This window comes from Sebastes umbrosus, chromosome 16 (assembly GCF_015220745.1).
Source record: "Sebastes umbrosus isolate fSebUmb1 chromosome 16, fSebUmb1.pri, whole genome shotgun sequence".
NCBI lineage: Eukaryota > Metazoa > Chordata > Actinopteri > Perciformes > Sebastidae > Sebastes > Sebastes umbrosus.
Window position 1 is genome coordinate 18,855,902 of NC_051284.1, and position 22,548 is coordinate 18,878,449.

At 39.0% G+C, this 22,548-nt stretch overlaps 1 protein-coding gene across 1 annotated transcript; it reads right to left on the bottom strand.

Annotated features, from left to right (window-relative positions):
- Positions 1-4,177: 4,177 nt before the first annotated feature.
- vgll2b (vestigial-like family member 2b) lies at positions 4,178-9,706 on the bottom strand. Its single transcript, XM_037747106.1, has 4 exons — positions 9,385-9,706; positions 8,610-8,958; positions 6,229-6,663; positions 4,178-5,234 (listed from the first exon to the last, which is right to left on the bottom strand). Exons 1-4 carry the CDS (start codon positions 9,469-9,471, stop codon positions 5,191-5,193), a joined length of 915 nt encoding a protein of 304 aa, XP_037603034.1. The 5' UTR covers positions 9,472-9,706; the 3' UTR covers positions 4,178-5,190.
- Positions 9,707-22,548: the final 12,842 nt, after the last annotated feature.

Below are 22,548 nucleotides of genomic sequence, written 5' to 3' on the forward strand. Positions count from 1 at the left end.
ACAGCCAGTGTTTGGTTTGTCTGTTCTGACCTACTGTAGAAACATGAGGGCCAGCTCCGTGAAGAGGACCCGCTCCGTATGTAGATATAAGCGGCTTACTTTAATGTAACAAAAACACAATGATTTGTGAAATATTTAATACTTTTATCCAAGTTGAGTTTAAAGGGTAAATCAGTCTTTGGTGGAAATACTAACAACTCATCTTAAACGTGAGGAAGGGCCCCAAATAGACACTGCTTTTTTATGGGGTCACAACATCTTAAACTGAAATGTAGTACAGTGGAAGTACAAAGTAGTATAAATGGATAGAACAGAGGTGAATACCTCACATTTTAAAGTACTTAAATAAATGTAGTTAGTTACTTTCCATCACTGCAGTCAACCAGGAGCTATGTGCATGCTTGTCAGCAACTTTTAAGTTCACTGAGTTTAAGATAGTCCCACTGAAACTAGGTTATTCTGTACTTTTAAATCAGCTGAGTGTGTGTGTGTGTATGTGTGCGTGTGCGCGCAGATAGTGGAGAAAAAGAAAAGAACCGCTAATAGTGGGTTTTATTGTGAAGTCCAGTCTAACTTTATACAGGCATAAAGTTTGTGATGTACCTCGCGTACTATAAAGCATTTACAACAACAGTCAAGTGACAAGAACGGGTCCATGAGTCAGCACAGTACAAATACAATTGGAAAACTTTCTGTAAGTTCATAGATCAAGGTTTTTGTGTGCATGTCTGCATGGCCTTGAGAACGAGGTTAGAGTAAAGTGAAGATGCTTTTCTATACGGATACACACCTAGATAATGTGCTGTTATGTGTGTAGGGCTGATGCATTGTTGACAAAACAGAAACCCACTAACTGCACAGGAAAAAAAAAGTTTTCTTTGATTTCCACCACCACATCCACATATAGTACACCACTTGTTTTGGTTGCATGTCATTGCATTTTATTTGTCTCCTTCAGCTTGCACATGACAGTTATGACAGTTTGGTTATAGCTCTAAATCACACATTAACTATCTGACATGCAGGACAGAGACACACCGTTATGCAAGTAAATGAAGGCCTTTGTTTACTGCTTTATACAGTCAGTTAACGGGTTGAGTGTCCGGTTGTAAACAGATTACCATACATTTCACAGTATTTAGTGAAGATGGAAGATCAATAAACAGTTTATGATTTCAATGTTGATTAAATGATTTAAAAAGACACATTCATCTCAGATATAGTAAATGTAAGAATTTGATATTTCTAAAACTGAATGTGACTCTGCATTCTGTATCATGTGACTGCCAGCAATGACCCGTCATATGATCCACAGTCTCTGAGGTGAAGTGGGTCATCTTAGGGTTTGTCTTACTGTAAAGGTGACTCAGTGCCCGGACACAACAGCTGAGTGAATCAGCTGTTCTCAGGAAGTGTTGGTTAATGGTCGGAACTGATAACGCTCACTTCCCTTTATTGAAATCTACCCGGGTACAGTAAATCGGAGAAATCGGGCTTTTCCAAAACTACTTTTGGTAAAAAATTGAATTAAACACTCATGATTATAATTCTTACACTTACATTTTACAGATTTTGCTCTGATGATACGTAACTGAGGCAAACACAAGCTATTTGCATTGGTTTGCTGTTGTTTTGGGAGGAATACAACACACACTGACTATTAATAATCCCATTATTATCATCATTTTACATCTTAAAACTGCAACATTCTTGTTGTCAGAGGTTGGTCCATTTGATTTTAAACTATAGGCCTACGGCTCGACAAAGCCAAAACTACATATTTGGCCAAAATTGAAAGATCAACGCTTTGTCACGGCCGTTGGCATTTGATGCCAACACACTAGTCACTCTCTAGCACCGGTATGCGATGCACCGGGCTTCCATTAACTACAATGTATACCCATCCGCAGCAACAATAAACACTCAGAAAGCAACGTCAAGTCACGTTTTCACTGTAAAACGTATTGATTTTAAGCCCAACCATGTTGTTTCTTCCTAAACCTAACTAAGTGTTTCTGTTGCCTAAGCCTAAGCAAGTGTTTTTGTTTAATTCACAACATTAAGCACGTTTGCTGTGACCAAAAAGTGACGCCGAGGGGTCTGACAAACCGTCAGTGTGTGACGAGTTATGAGAACATGTTGGTTCTACTAGAAAAATGATTATGCAATAGAAATGTAGCTTATAATGTCTGTGGTAACTAAACTGGTGGTAGACTGGTCGCACTTGCTGCTCTTAGCTGCTACAGACAAACAGCAAAGTATATTTTTCCATAATTGTTATTTGTAAATGAACAAAATTCATGTTGATGAACTGATATCTTGATAATTAAATTAGTTATTAGGCTTACACATAAAATGCGGCAGTAAATCAAATCACAATTCACGTCTTGTATTGTTCAACCAACAATCCAAAACCCAAAGATATTCAGTTTACAATGCTATACAACAAAGAACAGCATTAAATTTACACATTTTAGAAGCTGGAACCTGCAAATGTTTAGCATTTTTACATGAAAAAAAAAGACTAAAATGATTAATTGATTATCAAAAAAGTTGCCGATTAATTTTTCTGACGATCCACAAATCAATTAATCGACTAATCGCTTTAGCTCTACCGTAATTTATAAAAAAATAAAGTATATTTTCTTAAATTAGTTCAAATGGACAGGAAAAAGTGAACCAACACATTTTGGTTGTAGATACAGTTTATCTGAGCTGAACACAATCCAAAAGCACAGTGCAGTATCTACATTTTTTAGCGATTATGTGGGTTCTTTAGTAATAATTTTTCTGGGTAAAATAATCAACCTAAAAGGGTATAAAAATAAAGGCATGACCACCTTTCTAAGTGTTTTGCAGTTTGCCAGACAGCCTGGAAACGTAATCTTTGTAGAGCAGTAAACCTCACACAGATCCAAGTGTCATTTGGTAGCTGGTTGTTGCAGTGTTAGAAAGCCTCCAGGAGAGGGTAGTATTTCCTCAGGCTTTGCTTATACAGTATTTCCATTCAGTAAGTAAACACAGCTCCCACATATTTAATTGTATATCAATAATAAAATGAATCCACAGTAGTTTTTTCTGCTAATTCTTCTGAAAATTTAGAATCAATTCATATTACTGTAACAGTCAGCATCCATAATGACTAAATGTAACATAAACAGTCACAGTATGATGGTTAACATGGTAATTATTAATGCTATGAAGAGCTTATAGACCTCTAAGTAACATAATGTGACAATAGCTGTGGGTGCATGCTGACTATGGAGTCGATCCTGGAGGACCCGGTGTGAAAAGGAAACCCTCGGCCCCAGTGACAATACTAGTGTGAAAAGGCAGTAAGATGCTTGGCATGGGAAACTGAGAGGAACGCTATCCCCAGTAAACTCTTCTAATTTCATTACTCTACATGAATCCTCAGCTTAGAGCCAATCACATAGTTGGCTGCTCTCTGACGGGGGGTCACACATAACAGCCGTTAAATTGTGACAGTGGCCCAGACTGGCATACCTTAGCACATAATCTGATTATCGGATCAATAACGCAGCAACATTTGGTGCATAGCTGGGATGGCTGGCTTCTCCTCTGGTTACACATTGCTGGCATTCACCACTCGTTCCCACTTTATAGGTGACAAAGTGTGAATGCAAGCAGGAATTCAAATGGAAGGCCTTTTAAATGAGACGAGTCGCGTAGCGCAACCTTGATCACATCTGGCTGTGCTACTGTCTCTAGGATTCACACAGTTACCTACTACAATATCAACACACTCTATATATTAGGGTGTAAAATCAGAAACTAAATGCCTCCATTAAGCCTTAATTGTTCTCCCCCAATAATACTGAGACACATTATTTTGAAGCTAATTTATCTTCTGGACATATTTATTTCTATCTCCCCAGCTACACTTACAACGGCCTTTAAATTAGTAGCTCAGGTGATAATTTATTATTTTTATTTTTAATTCTTTATTTGTTTTGAATTATTTATCTTTTTTGTTTTCTGAGGGGGGTATAAACATGGACAACGTGCACACTTCTGTATTTGGTATTTCACACTGAATGGATAGCAAAGTTATGTTGTTGACAAAAAAGGAAAATTAAATTAAAAAAAAAAAATGTAGCTCAGATAGTATTACTCATAATGCCATGCAAGGTGAACATTTAGGAGATGTGGCAGATTACCATAAAAATATTTATTGACATCACAATCTTCTTGGACACAAGAACAACCCAGAAATATTTAGAAAGACCAAATTCAAAAGATCCAAGAATGACAACAGAGAAATAAAAGAACTAAAATGGAAATCAAATTGAAAGAACACAAGTTTTGAGTCGGATAAGAGCAAAACAAATACTTGTTGAACTGAACACATTTTGTGAAAAAAAATAACCTTTATTCTCCACAAAATGATTCCTTTGTAGATGGATGAGAAAGTCCACCAAAAAAAACACATGGTATGGTCATCTCCAACACCTCTCTCTTTATAATAAAATCACAATCATTTCAGAACACTGGCCTAACCAAACATTTTAGAAATGCACATAAACACCAATAAATAGAAACACTTTATTTCAGAGACCAAAATCATATAATAACAACCAAAAATAAGGCGTCATGATGACAGTCACAAAGCATAAACCGCCATAATTGCTGCTCCTGTTTATCGCTGCGTGATGCAGATAAGTGGATGATGACGACCACTGTACCAACAAAGAGCATGAGACAGAGATAACCAGGGACGTTGGAGGGAATCCCTGTTCGCCGCTATTCATCCCCCTGTCCCTGCATTCATCCCTCTATCTCTCCTGTCCTCCGCTAAAGTCTGTTGTGATCCTGTCTTCCTCAGTCCAAACAGGTCACTGTGGCTCACACCTCGCCAAGGTCTGTGCTGCACCGGCAGCGTCAGGAGAGAGAGAGAGAGGAAGAGAGAGAGCAACAGCACAGATTATAGACAGTCTCTCTCTCTCTCCCTCTCCCTGCTTTATCTCCATGGTGCACACACGTCGACCTGGAGCAAGGCTGTATACTGGCAGGGGAGGCCAGGAGCAGAGAGAAGGGGGTGGATAGATGGGGATGGAGTGTGTGTGTTGGCGGAGGGGGGGGATAAAGGGACACGCTGCTTCAATAGCGGAGCAGGTCCAGGGACTAATTGGATCTGGTAATGGCTGGTCAATGTGACTGAAGGGCTCGTTAGAACCAGTACAGCTCCTTGCCTTTCTTATGCTGCTGGAGACCTGAGGAAAAAAAAGACAAGGGAACAATGAGGAGGACGACGGTGAAACAACAGAACACAGGTTGTCATGGAGCACACTTTTGCCAAACATCCTGTTTTCGAAAGGGGAAAGAGAGCTTCTGTGATGATTATGATGTAGTGTGTGTGTTAGCACGCGTGGGAGTGTCTATGGCAGGGCCTGGTGTATTCAACATCACAAATGTATGCATCTGCGAATGTGTTTCCCTACAGACGGTATCACAGGGGTTGAAAGTTGACGTGTGTGTGTACATGAGTGTCTTTGTGTGAATGGTTGTTAGAATGAGCGTGTTCTTCTGTGTTTGATGAAGTGAAATCAATACTAAAGGTAAAATGTTTTTAGCAATTAATGGCACAAAAAAAGCGAAATCGATGCACAGCGGAATTTCAAGCGTGCTCTCATTACGCTCAATTTGACACGTAAAAAGATACATATTTTTGTAGCCATAAATAATCTGAGCTTTCCATTTGCATTTGTCTACACCGATGTCAGTCTTTGCACTTCCTCATACTCCTATCCAGTCTGAATAGAGACATTTGATAAACTGTAAACAATAGAACTAGGGCTGTCAATATTAACATGACAATAGCACGCAAATTTGTTTTAACGCCACTAATTTCTTTAACCTCTTAAAAATGCGACGGGCTGCCATTTTTTATGCTAAATGCAGTACCTGTGAGGGTGTCTGGACAATATTTGTCATTGTTTTGTGTCGTTAATTGAGTTACAATGATAAACATATACATACATTTGCGTAAACAAGAATATTTGTCCACTCCCTTGTTGTCAAGAGTATTAAATACTTGACAAATCTCCCTTTAAGGTACATTTTGAACAGATAAATAATGTGCGATTCATTTAACTATGGACAATCATGCAATTAATCCTGATTAAATATTTTAATCGATTGACAGCCCTGAAAGGAACTCTTTGTCCAGGCAGTGTTTGTAACAGCCTGACACGGTTGAGTGGTTACCTGCATCCATGTTGAGCGCCAGCGTCTGGCTGACGTCTCCCGGTGGCAGCAGGCCGGGCCAGGAGGCACTGGGCTCCAGCTTGCTCACCTCATAGTGGCTTGGCAAGGAGAGGGGGTGTGGTGCCCTCACTGTGGGCATGAGCAGGGGCCCGTAGTGGGGCTCCAGAGCTGACGGTGAATACAGTTCGTGGAGAGGCCGTGGGTGGCCGTAGGCTTGGGCCTGGGGATACCCCCAGCTCTCTGCTGGGTGAGGGTGAGGGTGAGCGTGCGGGTGCGGATGAGCGTGTGGGTGAGGCAGGCCTGGGTGCAACGCTGATGCGTATGACTCCATGGAATAGGAAGGCGTCTCGCAGTGGGAGCGGCTCTGAGGCGAGGAGTAGTTACTGTCCCAGAAGGACGGGGGGAAGCTTCGTCGACTGCTGGGTGAAGGAGCATCTAATGGGAGAGGAGGGGAAGGAGGATAAACAACATTACATTCAGGCCAAGGTACGAATCGTTGCACAACTGCGTAGTGAATCACTTGATTTATAGAGACAAATGGAAAAAGGCTGGAGCTGTGCAACAGGAGCAACCCGTGCTAAAACGTAGATGTCACTCACATGACTGCTACACCCTCTGGCCCAGATATCTTCCCCATTGGATCATACTGTCACACAGCCCTAACCCCAACAAGACACAGAAATAAACACAACCACGTTCTAGCAGACAGACAGAGAGTGACAGAGAGAAACGTAGAAAGAGAGACGTCCCTATATCCTCGAATTCTATATAAGGTAGACGCTCTGACCTGGAGGGAGCCCAAGGCTCCCGGAGCCTTAAATCACTCGCTGTGGTGACATCTCTCACTCTCATGTCAGCCGAGCACTTATGAAAGTCTCACAACACACTCCGGCACACACACACACACACTCAGACACGCAAAACTGGCCCTATGCTTGCACCCGCCGCCCCTCTCTTCTGTCTCCTGCACCCCCACCTGTTGTTTTCTCTGCTCCCCCCCACCCCACCCTCCTCGCCCTTGACAGAATGTCAGCGAGCCATTATATGTTTTTAGCAGTATACTTATATATATATATAGAGAGAGATATTCCTCTGAAAAAAGACACCATGCGGCACCCTGAGAGGTAGTGTTTCCCTCTGCCCCTATCACACGGGCCACAGCATATATAAATCTGACCAGCAGGCAGGCAGGCAGGCAGGCAGGCAACTGACTGAGCGACCATTGTGGGGCGAGAGCTGGAGCGATAGTCAGAATGGCAGCCGCAGAGACGTTTGAAGGGGATACGCCGGCGAGGCTGTGCGCTTACGGCCATGTATAAACATAGCATCTGTTGTGAGGCAGGAAGTGTGTGTTGGTGCCGAAATGAAGACGTCCGACTGAACTAGGAAAGAGAGAGTAGAGGCTATAGGCCCTATATGGATATTCAAAGGACATCTGCAGGCTGAAAGGGACTTATGTGTCTCCAGATTTGAAAAGTTTGTACTTTGCATTTTGGTGCAATCCACATGAAAGCAGAAAACAAAACAAAAAAATCTAATAATGTAGCTAATTTAAAAAAATATATATACAGTATATATATATGTTATGCCTTTCAGAGTAGTGATTATGGAATATGTGTAAGTTTTTTTTCCTTTTAAGAAAATGTAAAAAACAAAGTGCTTCATCACAACTCACAATAGGTTATGAATCCCAGCAGCGTCTACATCTCTTCTTTAAATCTTTACCCTAGAGCCAAAGAAGTTCCTTTAGACTCTCAACAGCTCCTGACCTTGGTGACCTCTGAACCCCTACTCCCCGACCTCTCCAGGGACAACAGTCCCAACAAGCAGCTTTTCAGTCCTGTCACCTGATCACGTCACCTGTCGGACGCTCTGCTGTGCTCTGCAGAACTGTCAACTCACCCAGTGTGGTCTCAAAGGCAAACACAAGACAACTGTGGCACCGGTGCTCACATAAATAAATGGATGAAACCGCAGGGATGTGGTGAAGGGCAAGACCAACCGAAACTCAGTTTACCCAACTTTTTTTAGGCTTGCGTGAATCCTCAAAAAATGAATTTGTTGTAAACATCATAGTGAGTCAGCTTAACTGATTGGGTCCCTAATTAATTTCATTGTTTTGCAGACTACAAAGGTGGTTGTCTTCTTCATATTCTGGGCATAGAATTTACTGGATCGTGTTTTCCATGGAGTAGCCAACTCAATTCTGTTGTTTTGTTGAATATCTCCATTCCAATTAAAGGATACCATACTGTTCTGTAATCACTGACATGAAGAGTACTTTACGTGTCCAAGATCACAACATGGAAGAAAGTTTGCACTACTCCCAAAAGGACAGGTGTGCGCCTTTCATTTGTCTTATGCAACTAGTCTTTACAAACCTGTGCCCCGTTGGTCTGGCGCCCGCCGCTTGCCCTCCCCGTCCATGTAGGAGCTGAGGGCCCGGGAGAAGTGCTCGTCCACCACGCTGCTGATGTCTCCCTGGTAGTAGCTGAACAGGACACAGCGAGAAGTCAGGTACTCTGCCTCGGGGGCCTCCTGCTTCTCCTTGGGGCCCTCCTCTGGCCTTAGAGCCGCGGGCGTGTAGGAGGAAGAAGTAGAGCTGGATGAAGATGAAGAGGAAGCTGATCCTCCAGTGCCTGCTGGGCCCCCAGACATCCCCTCGGGGCCCCTGGGAGTGTCCATAAAATCCCGGCAGAGAGGAGAAGTGCTGCTCAGACCTGTGGGAGCCTGCAGGGAGGGGGTGGGGAGAGAAAGGGTTAAGACAGGTGTTGCAGAGGACACTTCTGGAGCTGCCTATGACACATTTTGACATAATGTTTTTCTTTGTGTGTGGCAGCACTGGCATGTGTGTGCGTCAAGATGTGAGTTTTGTAGGTGCAGAACAGCTTCTTTGCTTTATAAGGCACAAACATTACTGCTAATCTAGACGTACATTTACTAATTCAATCAAATGAATAACAGCATCACAAACATTGAAAACACTTTTAACCACCCTTTTTTGCTTTTACGCACAAGCTGCATACATTAGTAGTTGTGCCCTACACACCCCATCTCCTCCACTAACACTGAAAATAACATAATTATTACAACATTTAAAATATGTTTTAACATTAAATTTGTGCTCAACATTTAAATATGTGCTCATTTCCTTACCTGTAAGCTGTTGATAAAAGCAGGAACAGTCGGTGCGTACGGTGCGTAATGTCCATAGGTTGGGTACATAACATCCAAACAGCTCATGGTAGATGAGCGGTGTCTTCACTGCTCTGTGGAAACCGACCTTGTTGAGCGACAGAGTGACAACATTACGTTTTTTCTTTTTTTGCCGAAGAGAAGCTCGGTGATCGCTGATCAGTGTGAAAAAGCCGTTTCCAGTCTCGACATAGTCACCCCACCAGAAGGAGCGCACCTCACCTCTCCGCTCACTGTGTGCGCAACGACAGCTGCAGCAGCGAAATGCAGTGAGGTTTATGGAGCAAGCATGAGAGGGGGTCCCGTCCTGTACATCTCTGTGTCAACCCCTCCCACCTTTACCAGCCGTCCACCACCCACACCAACACTCCCACCACCACACAAGCAGATTGCACACGTGTAAAGTGATTGTTTCCTTTGATATTAAGAATTAATTGGCTAAAATCTGTAATCATATAGAAAGCCTATGATAAGTGCCAAAAGTATAGGTGCAAATAGTGTCAAAGGGATTGCAACATTTCCATTCAAACATTAAAGGGACTATTTGTAACTTTCAGAAATGCTTGTTAACAGCGACACCTGTGGCCGTTAAATCAACGAAAGTCAGCGTCGGGCTCGCGCTTGCTCGCTCTCAATATACCTGAACGAGCATCACTCAAAACAGTGAGGCGACACACGTCAGCTAAAACCTCAATATCACTCTATATTTCAGCTGCTTGGCAGTAATGTTAGCTGACCAGACGAAGGTCTCTCCATGAATCACTGCTGATCCTAGTGTTGGCTTTTAGAAAAGCGGGTTGGTGCCGGGGCTGAAGCAAGAAGAGAAACGTTATCGTCTCCCGACTGCGCCCGCAGGAAGACACCGGAGTTTTGGTCGGAGACGATAACGTTTCTCGCTGCGGAGCTCCGTCACTTCACAAGACATGGGAAATCTCTGTTGGTCTGGAGGAGCTGCAGCAGTTATTTCTGCACAAACGTCCACTGTACTGTAGCTAAACTAACTATTCTGCAGTGTGTAGTGAGTGCGCATGCACGTGTAGAGGTGGAGCGAGACAGCGAGAACACGCGCGGTGTGTGAGTGAAGGCAAGCAGGCAGCGGAGCAGAGGCTCCGACCACACGCGAGCGCGCATATGCGACAAGCGCGCATTGGATCCTGACCCGGTAGATTTATACGTGTAAAAAGTTACAAACAGTCCCTTTTAAAAAAGCAAAAGTGTTTTCTAGAAAAGCTGCTGTGCCTAATTATGGCTCCACAACATCTTAATCCTGGTGTAAAATAAAAGGTTAAATAGAATGTCATCCAGTTACACAAATAGAGCTGCATGAAGTCACTGAGCTTTAAAAAAACAGCCGCACGACAATGAGCACATGATACATGCGATTAAGTGACGTTTTATGTACTGTGGGTACTTGAAAACTTTGTGCTCCGTCCAAGCTGAAAGCGTATCCGTGGTCTTAAAACAGCCATCCGGTTGCCAAGTAAACCTCCAAGACATCTGAAGTATTTAGTGTGTTCCCAGAATGACACATAGGTGTCAACTATAGGTTGCATACACTGGCCATACCAACATAGAGGAGAAAGGGACTCTGCACAAATCTATGACAAATTATCACCTATCAGCAGAGCAAACAAAAAGATATTTTCACACACACACACAAACGTACCCGATAACAATCACAAGCAGAGCCAGGAGCGAAGAATTCATCATGCATCCGTGTACAAAATGACTAAAATGCATCTTGAAAACATAAATAACAGGTTTGATACATTCTCCAGAAAAAGAGTAGTCTTATTTCTCTTGTTTTAAGGGTTTACAGGTGCCTGATGTTTGGGCATGCCAGTCTTTTTGACGAGCACTTCAGAACGCCTGAGAGAATAGTGCGGAAAATTTGCAGAATTCCATGGACGAGTGTCAGATGAGGTGGAATGTCTCTGATGTATGCGAGTGGACGAGCTCCTCGGGAAGTTACATCGTCCCTGTGCTGCGTTCTCGAGATGGGGAACATGACCAACATCTTGCTATGCATACATCACACATAGTATGAATAACTAGTGGCAGGTTATTGGCGTGTTAATGAATTGAACCTGCTCTTAAATAGCGCCGGATAAAGCTGACATGCAACACTGTAGTTCTCACTTTGACCCTCTTGCATCACTGTTTTGATTAAATGATTTCACAGCATAGTACTGCAATGTAATACTGTAAACTGGACCGTGTTGTATTGCATATAGCGTCAGTAGACTGTCAACAGAGTAATGACTAGATTGAAATTCATAAATCATCTTTTCGAACAGCTCAGTCTTAATATTAACGGGGCGCTAGTCCTGCTTGAGTCCATTTCCCTCGCTGCATGATGTGCAATATGACCTACTGGATATGCTGCAGGGTAATGCAGGACAGCGTTGGAGTCAGGGGGGAAAGAGAGTGATGCAATGCTAGAGAGCTCACTGTTGCACCAGCGTGATCAACAGCTGCAGCTGACGGAAGGAAAGGCAGGCCACTATTAGTATTAATGGCCATGACTAAATTTCTCTTTGTGTCTCTGTCTCTCTTTCTGTCTCTGCCTCTCCCTCCTACTTGTCTTCCCTAGTGATACACACACCTTTTCTCTATTTAATCGCCCCCTGTGTTCCCCCTGGAACAGACACCCTGAGTGTGTGTGTGTGTGCACATACATGCCGCAACAGTTGTCATCGACTGACCAAACTAGGAAGCGAGAAGCTAGAGAGACAACCAGCTTGCAGAAATGTGGCAGAGATCCATAACTAAGTCAGTCGGTACACATTCAATGATACTGGACTGTGCATGCGAAAATCTTTGCATGTAAAGAACAGTATGTGCAAGCGTCTACAGTTGCTGTTGTGTGTGTGTGTGTGTGTGTGTGTCTGTGTGTCTACATTTACGTGTATATGCTGAAAATAAACACAGGTTACATCACTCCTTGTGACCCTGCAGCACATCCAGGCCCCGCCTCTCTCAAAAGAGGTCTGACCAAGCAACGGCTCTCATTGGCTGAGATGTTGCAGGGCCTGTTGAGGTAGTAATGGCAACCTGGTTTTATTTAGACCACTATTCACATTGCAACACCGCCGTTAATAGTTTATACACTCGGTGCTACAAATACCTTGAGTACATTAAAGGTGTAATGTGTAAGATGTAGCCAAAGAAATAGGAGGCAGCATTTCACCTCCATACTGGGTCCATACAATCTAAATTTACGGTCATCGGCTACTAACTAACAGCAGGGCAAGAATATGCAAAATTGCTGAAACTCCAAGAGACAGTCAAAATAACACTTCTATCTTATAATCATTATGTGTGGCGTCTGACTGTCTTGTGTTTACTGTGCTAACCGGGGGCTGTACGGTTTGTGTACGTCTTGATAGTTTGTTTATTGGATTAAACCCAAAGTGGCAGAAACGAGAAAACGACTTACATTTTCGTTTTGTCCTCCTCGCCACCAGAAGACTTACTTCGCCAGGAGTAGAGGAAGGGCAGGAGACAGACCTTCAGTTAGCAGTGCTGTAGTAACCAGGCGGCAACCTCCGGGTCTGAGAAGTGAAGCCAATGAGGAAGTGCCTTAAACTTGCATCGTTTCTAATAGCCAGCAGGGGGCGACTCCTCTGGTTGCAACAAGAAGTCTGATTGTATAGAAGTCTATGAGAAAATGACCTTCTCGTTTGATTTATCACCTCAGTAAACATTGTAAACATGAGTTCATGGTCTCAATCGCTAGTTTCAAGTCTTCTGCATGATGTTCATTTAGTTAATTATGGTCCCGTTTAGAGTCAAATAGACCATAAAGCAGGGGATGCTATAGGGCGCACAGGTTTGACCCCACTGTGACTCCCGATGCTGGGGTTTGTGCTGGCTGAATGCTAGTTGCTACAGCTAACCGCTAACTGAAGGCCAGTCTCCCGGAGCCACCACCCACCCTCCTCCCGGCGAAGTGGTCTCCTCGTGAAGGCGAGGACTAAACGAAAATACAATTCTTCTTTCTGCCACTGGATTTAATCCAATAAACACACACACACAGAACCTGCACCCTCAACGTGACAAGCCCTCGGGGCAGCTCTACTTCTTCGTCCGACTGGACGCTACAGTGACTCACTATCGCCTCTTAAGGTATAAGTGGTAGAACAAGACAGCACGGGCCGAGGCCAGCTGTCTTTCAGTAGATATCTCTGCAACACAACAACACTGTAACACACTGTAACTCTTTACATTCTGTTGATAATGTAAGTTCATTTTTTTAAACTAAAATTCTGGCCAGACCTTACACATTACACCTTTAAAGAAAGGAGTGCACACATATAGGTTTGCTTGTATCAACCCTTTACATTATAATTAAAGTAAAATGATCAAAATGTAAAACAATTAACAATCATGTATGTAAATGCCATTCAGAACACTGTGGTCAGTAAGCTTATGGTGGTGGTCTGTAAAATGGGGCTTGTTGAGAACCTGAAACCACACAAGCTACCTCCTGAAACAACAAGGCCTTTATTAAGGTCCCAGTCTGGCTCGGTCCCAAGGGGGTCGGACCTCAGGATTCCACTGTTGTTTTATATGCCTCAATGTGTGTATGTGTATGTGTGTGTGTGTGTATATGTCCAAGACAGAGATGTACAGCTGCCCCGTTGTCCAGTTCCACACAAACTCATCTCAGCTGTTTAAAATCATCACCAAGTGTCATCGGAAACACAGACACATTGGCACACGCACACACACACACACACACACACAAAGGGCCACATATGGACAGGTCTGGCTCATTCATCCTTCTACACAAATGTTGGTGATAAATCTTCTGTGATAGAATGTGCAAGTGTGCAGTTATTTTCTTCCTAAAACAACTCCCTCATTGTGTCCACTCAGACCACCATGACCCAGAGACTTGAGCCTAGAAGTCAGTTAAATATGATTAAAGGATTTTAAGGATCATTTTGTTTTAGCCCACGCATTACAAATCGAGTACACTTTACATTACTGACAACCATTTTCCTTAGGCCTAAGTTTTTACATTGATTAATGCATTTTTACTCCCTTCTGAATCGGCAGTCATCAGTTTCAGTTCATGGCAGCACCGTTTGGAAACAATATGAAACCTGTTTGAGATCTATATTTTATTGTGAAGAATCCGGGATTTCGGATGATGAAAACATTGTGATTGATTGGTCTTTTCCGGCTCTTAAATGTTAAATTACAGTTCAGTTAATGCAGCAATTTTTCTTTTCTCAAATATTTCTTGTAATATATTCAGAAAGTACCTGAAATCGTCCCCAACATATTGCCTCAGCGTATACATTTTTTAGGAGTAGTATTCTAATTAGGGCTGTCAATCAATTTAAAATATTTAATTGCGATTAATCACATGATTGTAAATGTATGTATATATTTATTATTGGAAATCAATTAACAACACAAAACAATCACAAATATTGTCCAGAAACCCTCACAGGTACTGCATTTAGCATAAAAAATCTGCTCAAATCATGCTAAGCCCAACAGACAGCAGCAGCTGTCAGTGTGTCAGAGCAACTTAAAAATCGCAAGTTGCATTAATGTGTTAAAGAATTAATGGCGTTAAAATGAATAAAAACACATTAAAACGCGTTATCGCGTTAACTTTGACAGCCCTAATTCTAATGTTTGATTATGTCAATATCACCCAGCCCTAATTGATTGTTTTATGATATCCATGTTGATTGATTTGCCTTTAACCCTAACTAATTTTTCCGTGGGCCCTTTAACATCCTCAAACCAGCCCTTTGATAATTCTTCCAATAAGAGAGTTTATTCCCGTTTATCAACGTTACTACTCACATTATTGATGCTGTTACAGTCTATTGAAAGCAATATCATTGTGTTTTTATTTAAATTACCTGCTAACATAACACCAGGTTTATGGGTGTTTACATTGTTTGATTACCAGAAGATCATTATTTTATTAGTAGTCTAATTAGCCCACTCCTTATTTTGATAAAAAGTTTTAACCCAGAGGGAGTCAAACTGAGTAAAAAAATTTTTAAATTCAACATTGTGTTTATTAAAACAATAATCTACTAAGATTAAAAAGGTGTATTGTTCAGATAGGAAATGTAAATGCCCGGCCCCTCGGCCCCTTCACTGTTTTCAAATCTGGCCCTTCTAAAACAGTAATTGAATAGGTCTGCTGTAGACGATAGTGAACATTTTCATAAATCTAAAATGCTTTGAAAAGAGGTTATAATATGTGGTTTGTAATGAATTGGCTTTGGTTCTGCTTTTACTGTTCTGTTGGTTGATTCTTGTGCGGCAGCTTTCGGAGATGCAAGTTGTCTGAGAAAATGTGTAATAAACAGCGTGGCAGCACATCAACAGAACCTCAAATGTCATTAACATACGGAAGCCGTTTGAACCCTTCAATTGTTGCACAGACGGAGCTTGTACACAGGTAAATACACTGATGTTGACTGTTTATTAAAGGCTAACCCTCTGAAACGGACAGAATGTGAATTAACAGCATCCTCGGAGAGGTTGACAAGTGCCACATTCCTAACGTCCTATTACCGAGAGTACCCTGCTGCCACTGGGTCACTGGAGTTATGCACACACAATCACAAATTCACATACTCGCATACAAACACATACAGACACTAAGCCAAAGGAACACGTACAAACACACGAAAGATGCACACAGAGACACTAATCTGGACATGTGGGATTGTCACCTTCCTGCCTAACGTACCAGTGTGCCAGAGGGGGCCGGAGTTAGAAGGGCACTGGAGGGAAAGAGATGCGGAGGGTGGACGAGAGGGCGGAATCACAAATTTGGCATGTCACATGGTCAAACAGAGAAGATTTATGACTGATCAGGTTCCACATCGGCAGCATGGTGTTGTGGCTTCAGAATGCCAGGTATGGGAGTGAGATCAGACTCCGGCTTTAGACTATACACCCTTTCTGGCAACTGCAGCCGGTGTGAGCGGCTGAAGATGGCAGTGTTATTGGGGTTTGGCGTGGGGAACGTGGTCCCTCGTTGTCTGGCCTTTTACATCTTCCTGCTTGTATAGATTAGACGTAGCGACAATAGGTGGCAGGGAAAGACGTGCAGAAAACCGATGCAGGTTTGGAGTGAAAGCAAGAACACAAAAAGCAGTGCAGTGCGAAATTAATTTAACCAAAGGAGAAACACGAAACTGTTAAAAAATAATCAACCCCTTCTCTTCTTTCTATCATTTTATTTTCCTCTCTCTGCAGACAGGAGCTATGATTTACTCACCGGTGATATCATGGAGACCACAGCTATTTTTATTGGCTGGTAAACGGCCAGCTCTTCTCCATGCTATGCCACCTGTCCAATCCGCAGCAGTCAACAAGCCCCTGGGAAAAAAAAGTCAAGCACCCAAAAATGATTGAGAGTTGAAAGGCAGAATATGATACATGTATGCCGTGCTACTGTCCTAGGCATGTTTCACAAGTCAAACGTCTTGTCACTGCTACTGGTTTGCTATCCATAGTCATACACTGAGTTTACCAATCAAACACTCATACACACAGCTTTTGCACGTGAATTTAAAAATAAAACACTGCTCTCCTGTTTAGCAGGCCTTGTGTTTTACACCATGTTCTGCACCCCTTGTTCTCCCCTGCAGGCTTCAGACGTGTGTGTGTTTGTGTGACTCCAAGGGTGGGGTTATTCCTGGCCATGTGTTGTGTGTTCTGAGGTGCAATTTAGTCACATGCCATCTGACCAACCCTTGGCCCTGAAAAATGATAAGTACACTAGAGGTGGGGGGGGGGGGGGGGGGGGTCATCACGTAACCCCCGCTGCCCCTGCATGACGTCAACTTTTAGCTAACTTTTAGGGAGCTATATAAACTGATACTGAAGGTAAAGAATGACTGTGGATAATAACACGTATATGAGAAGACAGTGTTGATTAAAAAACACATTGAAATGTATGAAAATGTCATGTGATAAAAAAAAGAAGCTATCAAAAGACTATTAATGCATTTGTGCCCGCAACTGTAATTTTTAATTTCCTTTGCTGGAAGTGTTTTCTGGGCTTCCTTAAGCACAACTGTGAATATCAAAATCTATCAAACCGTTTGGCTGAAAAGTGAGTTTTTGTTATCACACTATATAGTATTTGACCACATAGGACTATTGTTTTTGCAAAAGACTATATTTTAGGGAAAACAGTAGTCCCATGTGCCCAAAGACTAGATATATAGTATGATAAGAAAATGTCTGTATCTCAGAAACTACAGGGAGCACAATCAAGTATTTGGTATCTATGAACTCATAATAAGTTGAATATCAAAGATATGCACATGTGCAGTATACAAATAATATTTCACATGGAAAACATTTAATAAACACAATAAAAGCGTTTTTTCTTATTTTTAAAAAAAACTGATTTGTCTTTTAAAAGTGTGATTTTTCATGTGATCTAAAAATGTCATTTGTACTGTTAGATACTTGCCTAAAGTATGTCTGTACCAAATTCAATACAAAGAAATCAAGACTTTTGACCACTCAGAGCAACTGTTGTGGCATTTTTCCTTATCATACTGTACTAAATATAATCTTAGGGCACAAATGGGTTAAAGAAAAATGTAATTATTGCCTGATTACTGTACCATAAAAAGGTCTCAATATCAAAAATGAATGAGACTCATAGAGTCTAATGTATTCTATTTTGATATATGCAAGGATTTTTTTAATGAGCAGGTACAGACTTGGTGCATTTATAAAGGATGATTCACAAACGGAGACAATATCATATACAGACACTTCTCATTACAGCTTGGATGTACACCAACAAGAGCACTTCACAAATGAATAGCCTGTAAACCATAAATTGAACCCTTTAATTCAACACACAAAGGATGCATATGTGAGTGAGTAGAAAACCTTTCAGTGTGATTCATAGGAAGAGAAGTACGGGACTAGTCCCGAATGTACATGTTTGATAATTGCACACCACACAGAAACTAATCTTGACCTTACTGCCGGACTTAAATCACAAATTCAAGACAGTGACTAGGAGTCCACCTTGTGGGGTGGGCATGAAATGGCAAGTAGGCCTCGTACTGAAAAAGACCTGAAAAAGAGAACCTTATTCTGTGAAACAACACTAGTGGGTGCTACAGTAAAGGTTTAAAAGAGAAAGCAAATGCTAATAAAGCCAAAACGCTGAAATTGCTGTTCTTTGTCGAATGGGAAATGCTTTCATATTGTGGTAATCAATATTGTTTTATATACCTTAAGACCTTAAGCTGGTGAACTATAAATTGTGAACTGTTTTTCCCTCAAGAGTTGGTTCACCCTAAGAAAAAAAATGAAGTTTTGTCTTTTCTGGTTAGGAATGTTAACACCTATTATTTCCACAACAATTATATCAGTCTGTGAAACAGAAAGTCTGTCTTGGTGCAATAAATAGGAATCTAAACTCTCTCTAGGTACCCAATTAAGAAGAAAATGGCCTAATTTAAGTGTACCGAGAAGAGGCTGATTAAATTTGAAAGGGAATACCAGCCAATTTAAGAATTCATATAAAAGTGTATAGTCTAGAGTGCTTGTGTCCTTTAAAGTTAAGCGACGCCCACTTGGCTCCATGTCATCATGGTGCGCATATATATGGTGTTCAACCACTTTTCTTAGAAGTATTCTTGTAAAATCAGGATGAAATATATTTTGTTTACATTAAATACTGGAGCAACTTACAAGAATACAATTGAGTTTAATTTTCAATTACCTTGTGATTCCATCAATTTGTATCATGACCCCTGCTGGTATCCTAACCTTCAGGTCGACTACCTCAGGTCTGTTTGAGGACGCCAAATTCAACAAAAGTCCATCAGAAACTTTTGTCGATATGGTAAAGAGTCTATTGGTTATTTAATATTATGCTTAGCCCCCATTGGGTCCTTTTAAATTCAAGAAGGCCTACAGGATAAATAGCTTTTTGAACAAGTTTTATGATGTAGACTACCTATTATTGTCATTCTATAGGCCCATACATGACTCGGCTATTAAGCTACATACATGTATCTGCCTTAACTTCTGAAGATACAATGAGATGTTTTGTTTAACTGTTCAATATAATTCAACATAATCCCTCCAATAAAACTCAGGTTTTATGAGAATATGAAATAACTTTCCATAATAATGAGTTTTAATAACTTTTAAATATGTACATATCATCTGTCAATGTCAATATAAATCCTACATGCTCTGCATACTGTACATAATCATCCAGTCAATGTATATCCATTCAGTATTTATTTATTTTTGCACTATTTTATTGTTTACACTTAAAGAACACTTGACTTGCATATAGACATTTTTTTTATTTTATTCTTATTTTATTGTTGGTCATTGGTATTTATTTAATAATGTATTTATTTATATAATATTTATTTTTAACACCTATTTTTTCCACTACTTTTGTACATAACCGTCTATTCCTCACCTTTATTGTTATTGCTGTCCAGCTTTGTTGTCCTTGTCCTTAGCTGTTATTTCTATTTATGTGTAAGTACGCTTAGAGAGATGCATAAAACGAGAGTCAAATTCCTTGTATATAAAAAAACAAAAACAAAAACAAAAACGTTATTCTAATAAGTTATCAAATAATTTTTTTATTTTATTTATTTGCACATATATGAAACTGCACAAAATCCAGTTAATGGAAAAAAAAAAAGAAATGTAAAACGTAACCAAACAGTGGAAAACAATCCAATGAAAACAATTAAATACACACGAAAAACAGTACAGAAAAAAAAGAAAATATATCTAAACATATCAAAAAATAATTAGACATCATGAATTAAATGTGATGATAATTTCCTTTTAAAATGTTCTAAGGATAACGAGCCATTTGGTCTATTGGTTAATTTACATAATTTACAAATGTATTTATTATCTGAATATGAAACACAGCGGGTTCCTATATTACCTTGCTCTGAGTAGATGTTATATTATTATTATATTATATTTTATTTATTTGCACATATATAAAACTGCACAAAATCCAGTTAATGAAAAAAAAAGAAATGTGCACACAAAATGTGCAAAAAAACTTTTTATTATTATTATTATTTCTTTTCTTAATTTTATTTCAATTTTGAATGTTGAAGTTGTTTTCTCTAGTGTACTTAATGAGTTTGTCTATAAGTTCATCTACTTAAAAATTAGTTTATAAACTATTGTAATTACGAACTGTAAATAGCGTAAAACAACCTTAAAAAAGGGAAAAAATAAAGTATAAATGTTTTTTATTATTTTGGTAATTTACATAATTTACAGTCCGTAATTACAATAGTTTATAAACCAATGATTAAGTAGATGTGAGTTATTTATTATCTATTTAATATTCCATATTACCTTGCTGCTCTGAGTAGATATTAAATTATATTATATTATATTATATTATATTTTATTTATTTGCACATATATAAAACTGCACAAAATCCAGTTAATGGAAAAAAAAGAAATGTGCACACAAAATGTGCAAAAAATCTTTTTACTATTATTATTATTATTATTATTATTATTATTATTATTATTTATTTTCTTAATTTTATTTCAATTTTGAATGTTGAAGTTGTTTTCTCTAGTGTACTTAATGAGTTTGTCTATAAGTTCATCTACTTAAAAATTAGTTTATAAACTATTGTAATAACGAACTGTAAATTGCGTAAAACCACCTTAAAAAATATAGTATAAATGTTTTTTATTATTTTGGTAATAATTTGGTAATTTACATCATTTACAGTCCGCATTTACAATAGTTTATAAACCAATGTTTAAGTAGATGTGAGTTATTTATTATATATTTAATATTCCATATTACCTTGCTGCTCTGAGTAGATATTAAATTATATTATATTATATTATATTTATTTGCACATATATAAAACTGCACAAAATCCAGTTAATGAAAAAAAAAATAGAAATGTGCACACAAAATGTGCAAAAACCTTTTTATTATTATTATTATTATTATTATTATTTCTTTTCTTAATTTTATTTCAATTTTGAATGTTGAAGTTGTTTTCTCTAGTGTACTTAATGAGTTTGTCTATAAGTTCATCTACTTAAAAATTAGTTTATAAACTATTGTAATTACGAACTGTAAATTGCGTAAAACAACCTTAAAAAAAGGGAAAAAATAAAGTATAAATGTTTGTTATTATTTTGGTAATAATTTACATAATTTACAGTCCGTAATTACAATAGTTTATAAACCAATGTTTAAGTGGATGTGAGTTATTTATTATCTATTTAATATTCCATATTACCTTGCTGCTCTGAGTAGATATTAAATTATATTATATTATATTATATTATATTATATTATATTATATTTATTTGCACATATATAAAACTGCACAAAATCCAGTTAATGAAAAAAAAATAGAAATGTGCACACAAAATGTGCAAAAAAACTTTTTTATTATTATTATTATTATTATTATTATTATTATTATTATTTATTTTCTTAATTTTATTTCAATTTTGAATGTTGAAGTTGTTTTCTCTAGTGTACTTAATGAGTTTGTCTATAAGTTCATCTACTTAAAAATTAGTTTATAAACGATTGTAATAACGAATTGTAAATTGCGTAAAACAACCTTAAAAAAGGGAAAAAATAAAGTATAAATGTTTTTTATTATTTTGGTAATAATTTGGTAAATTTACATAATCTACAAATGTATTTATTATCTGAATATGAAATACCGGGGGTTCCTATATTACCTTGCTCTGAGTAGATATTATATTATTATTATATTATATTTTATTTATTTGCACATATATAAAACTGCACAAAATCCAGTTGATGAAAAAAATTTGCAAAAAAACTTTTTATTATTATTATTATTATTATTATTATTATTAATTTTCTTAATTTATTTCAATTTTGAATGTTGAAGTTGTTTTCTCTAGTATACTTAATGAGTTTGTCTATAAGTTCATCTACTTAAAAATTAGTTTATAAACTATTGTAATTATGAACTGTAAATTGCGTAAAACAACCTTAAAAAAGGGAAAAAATAAAGTATAAATGTTTTTTATTATTTTGGTAATAATTTACATAATTTACAGTCCGTAATTACAATAGTTTATAAA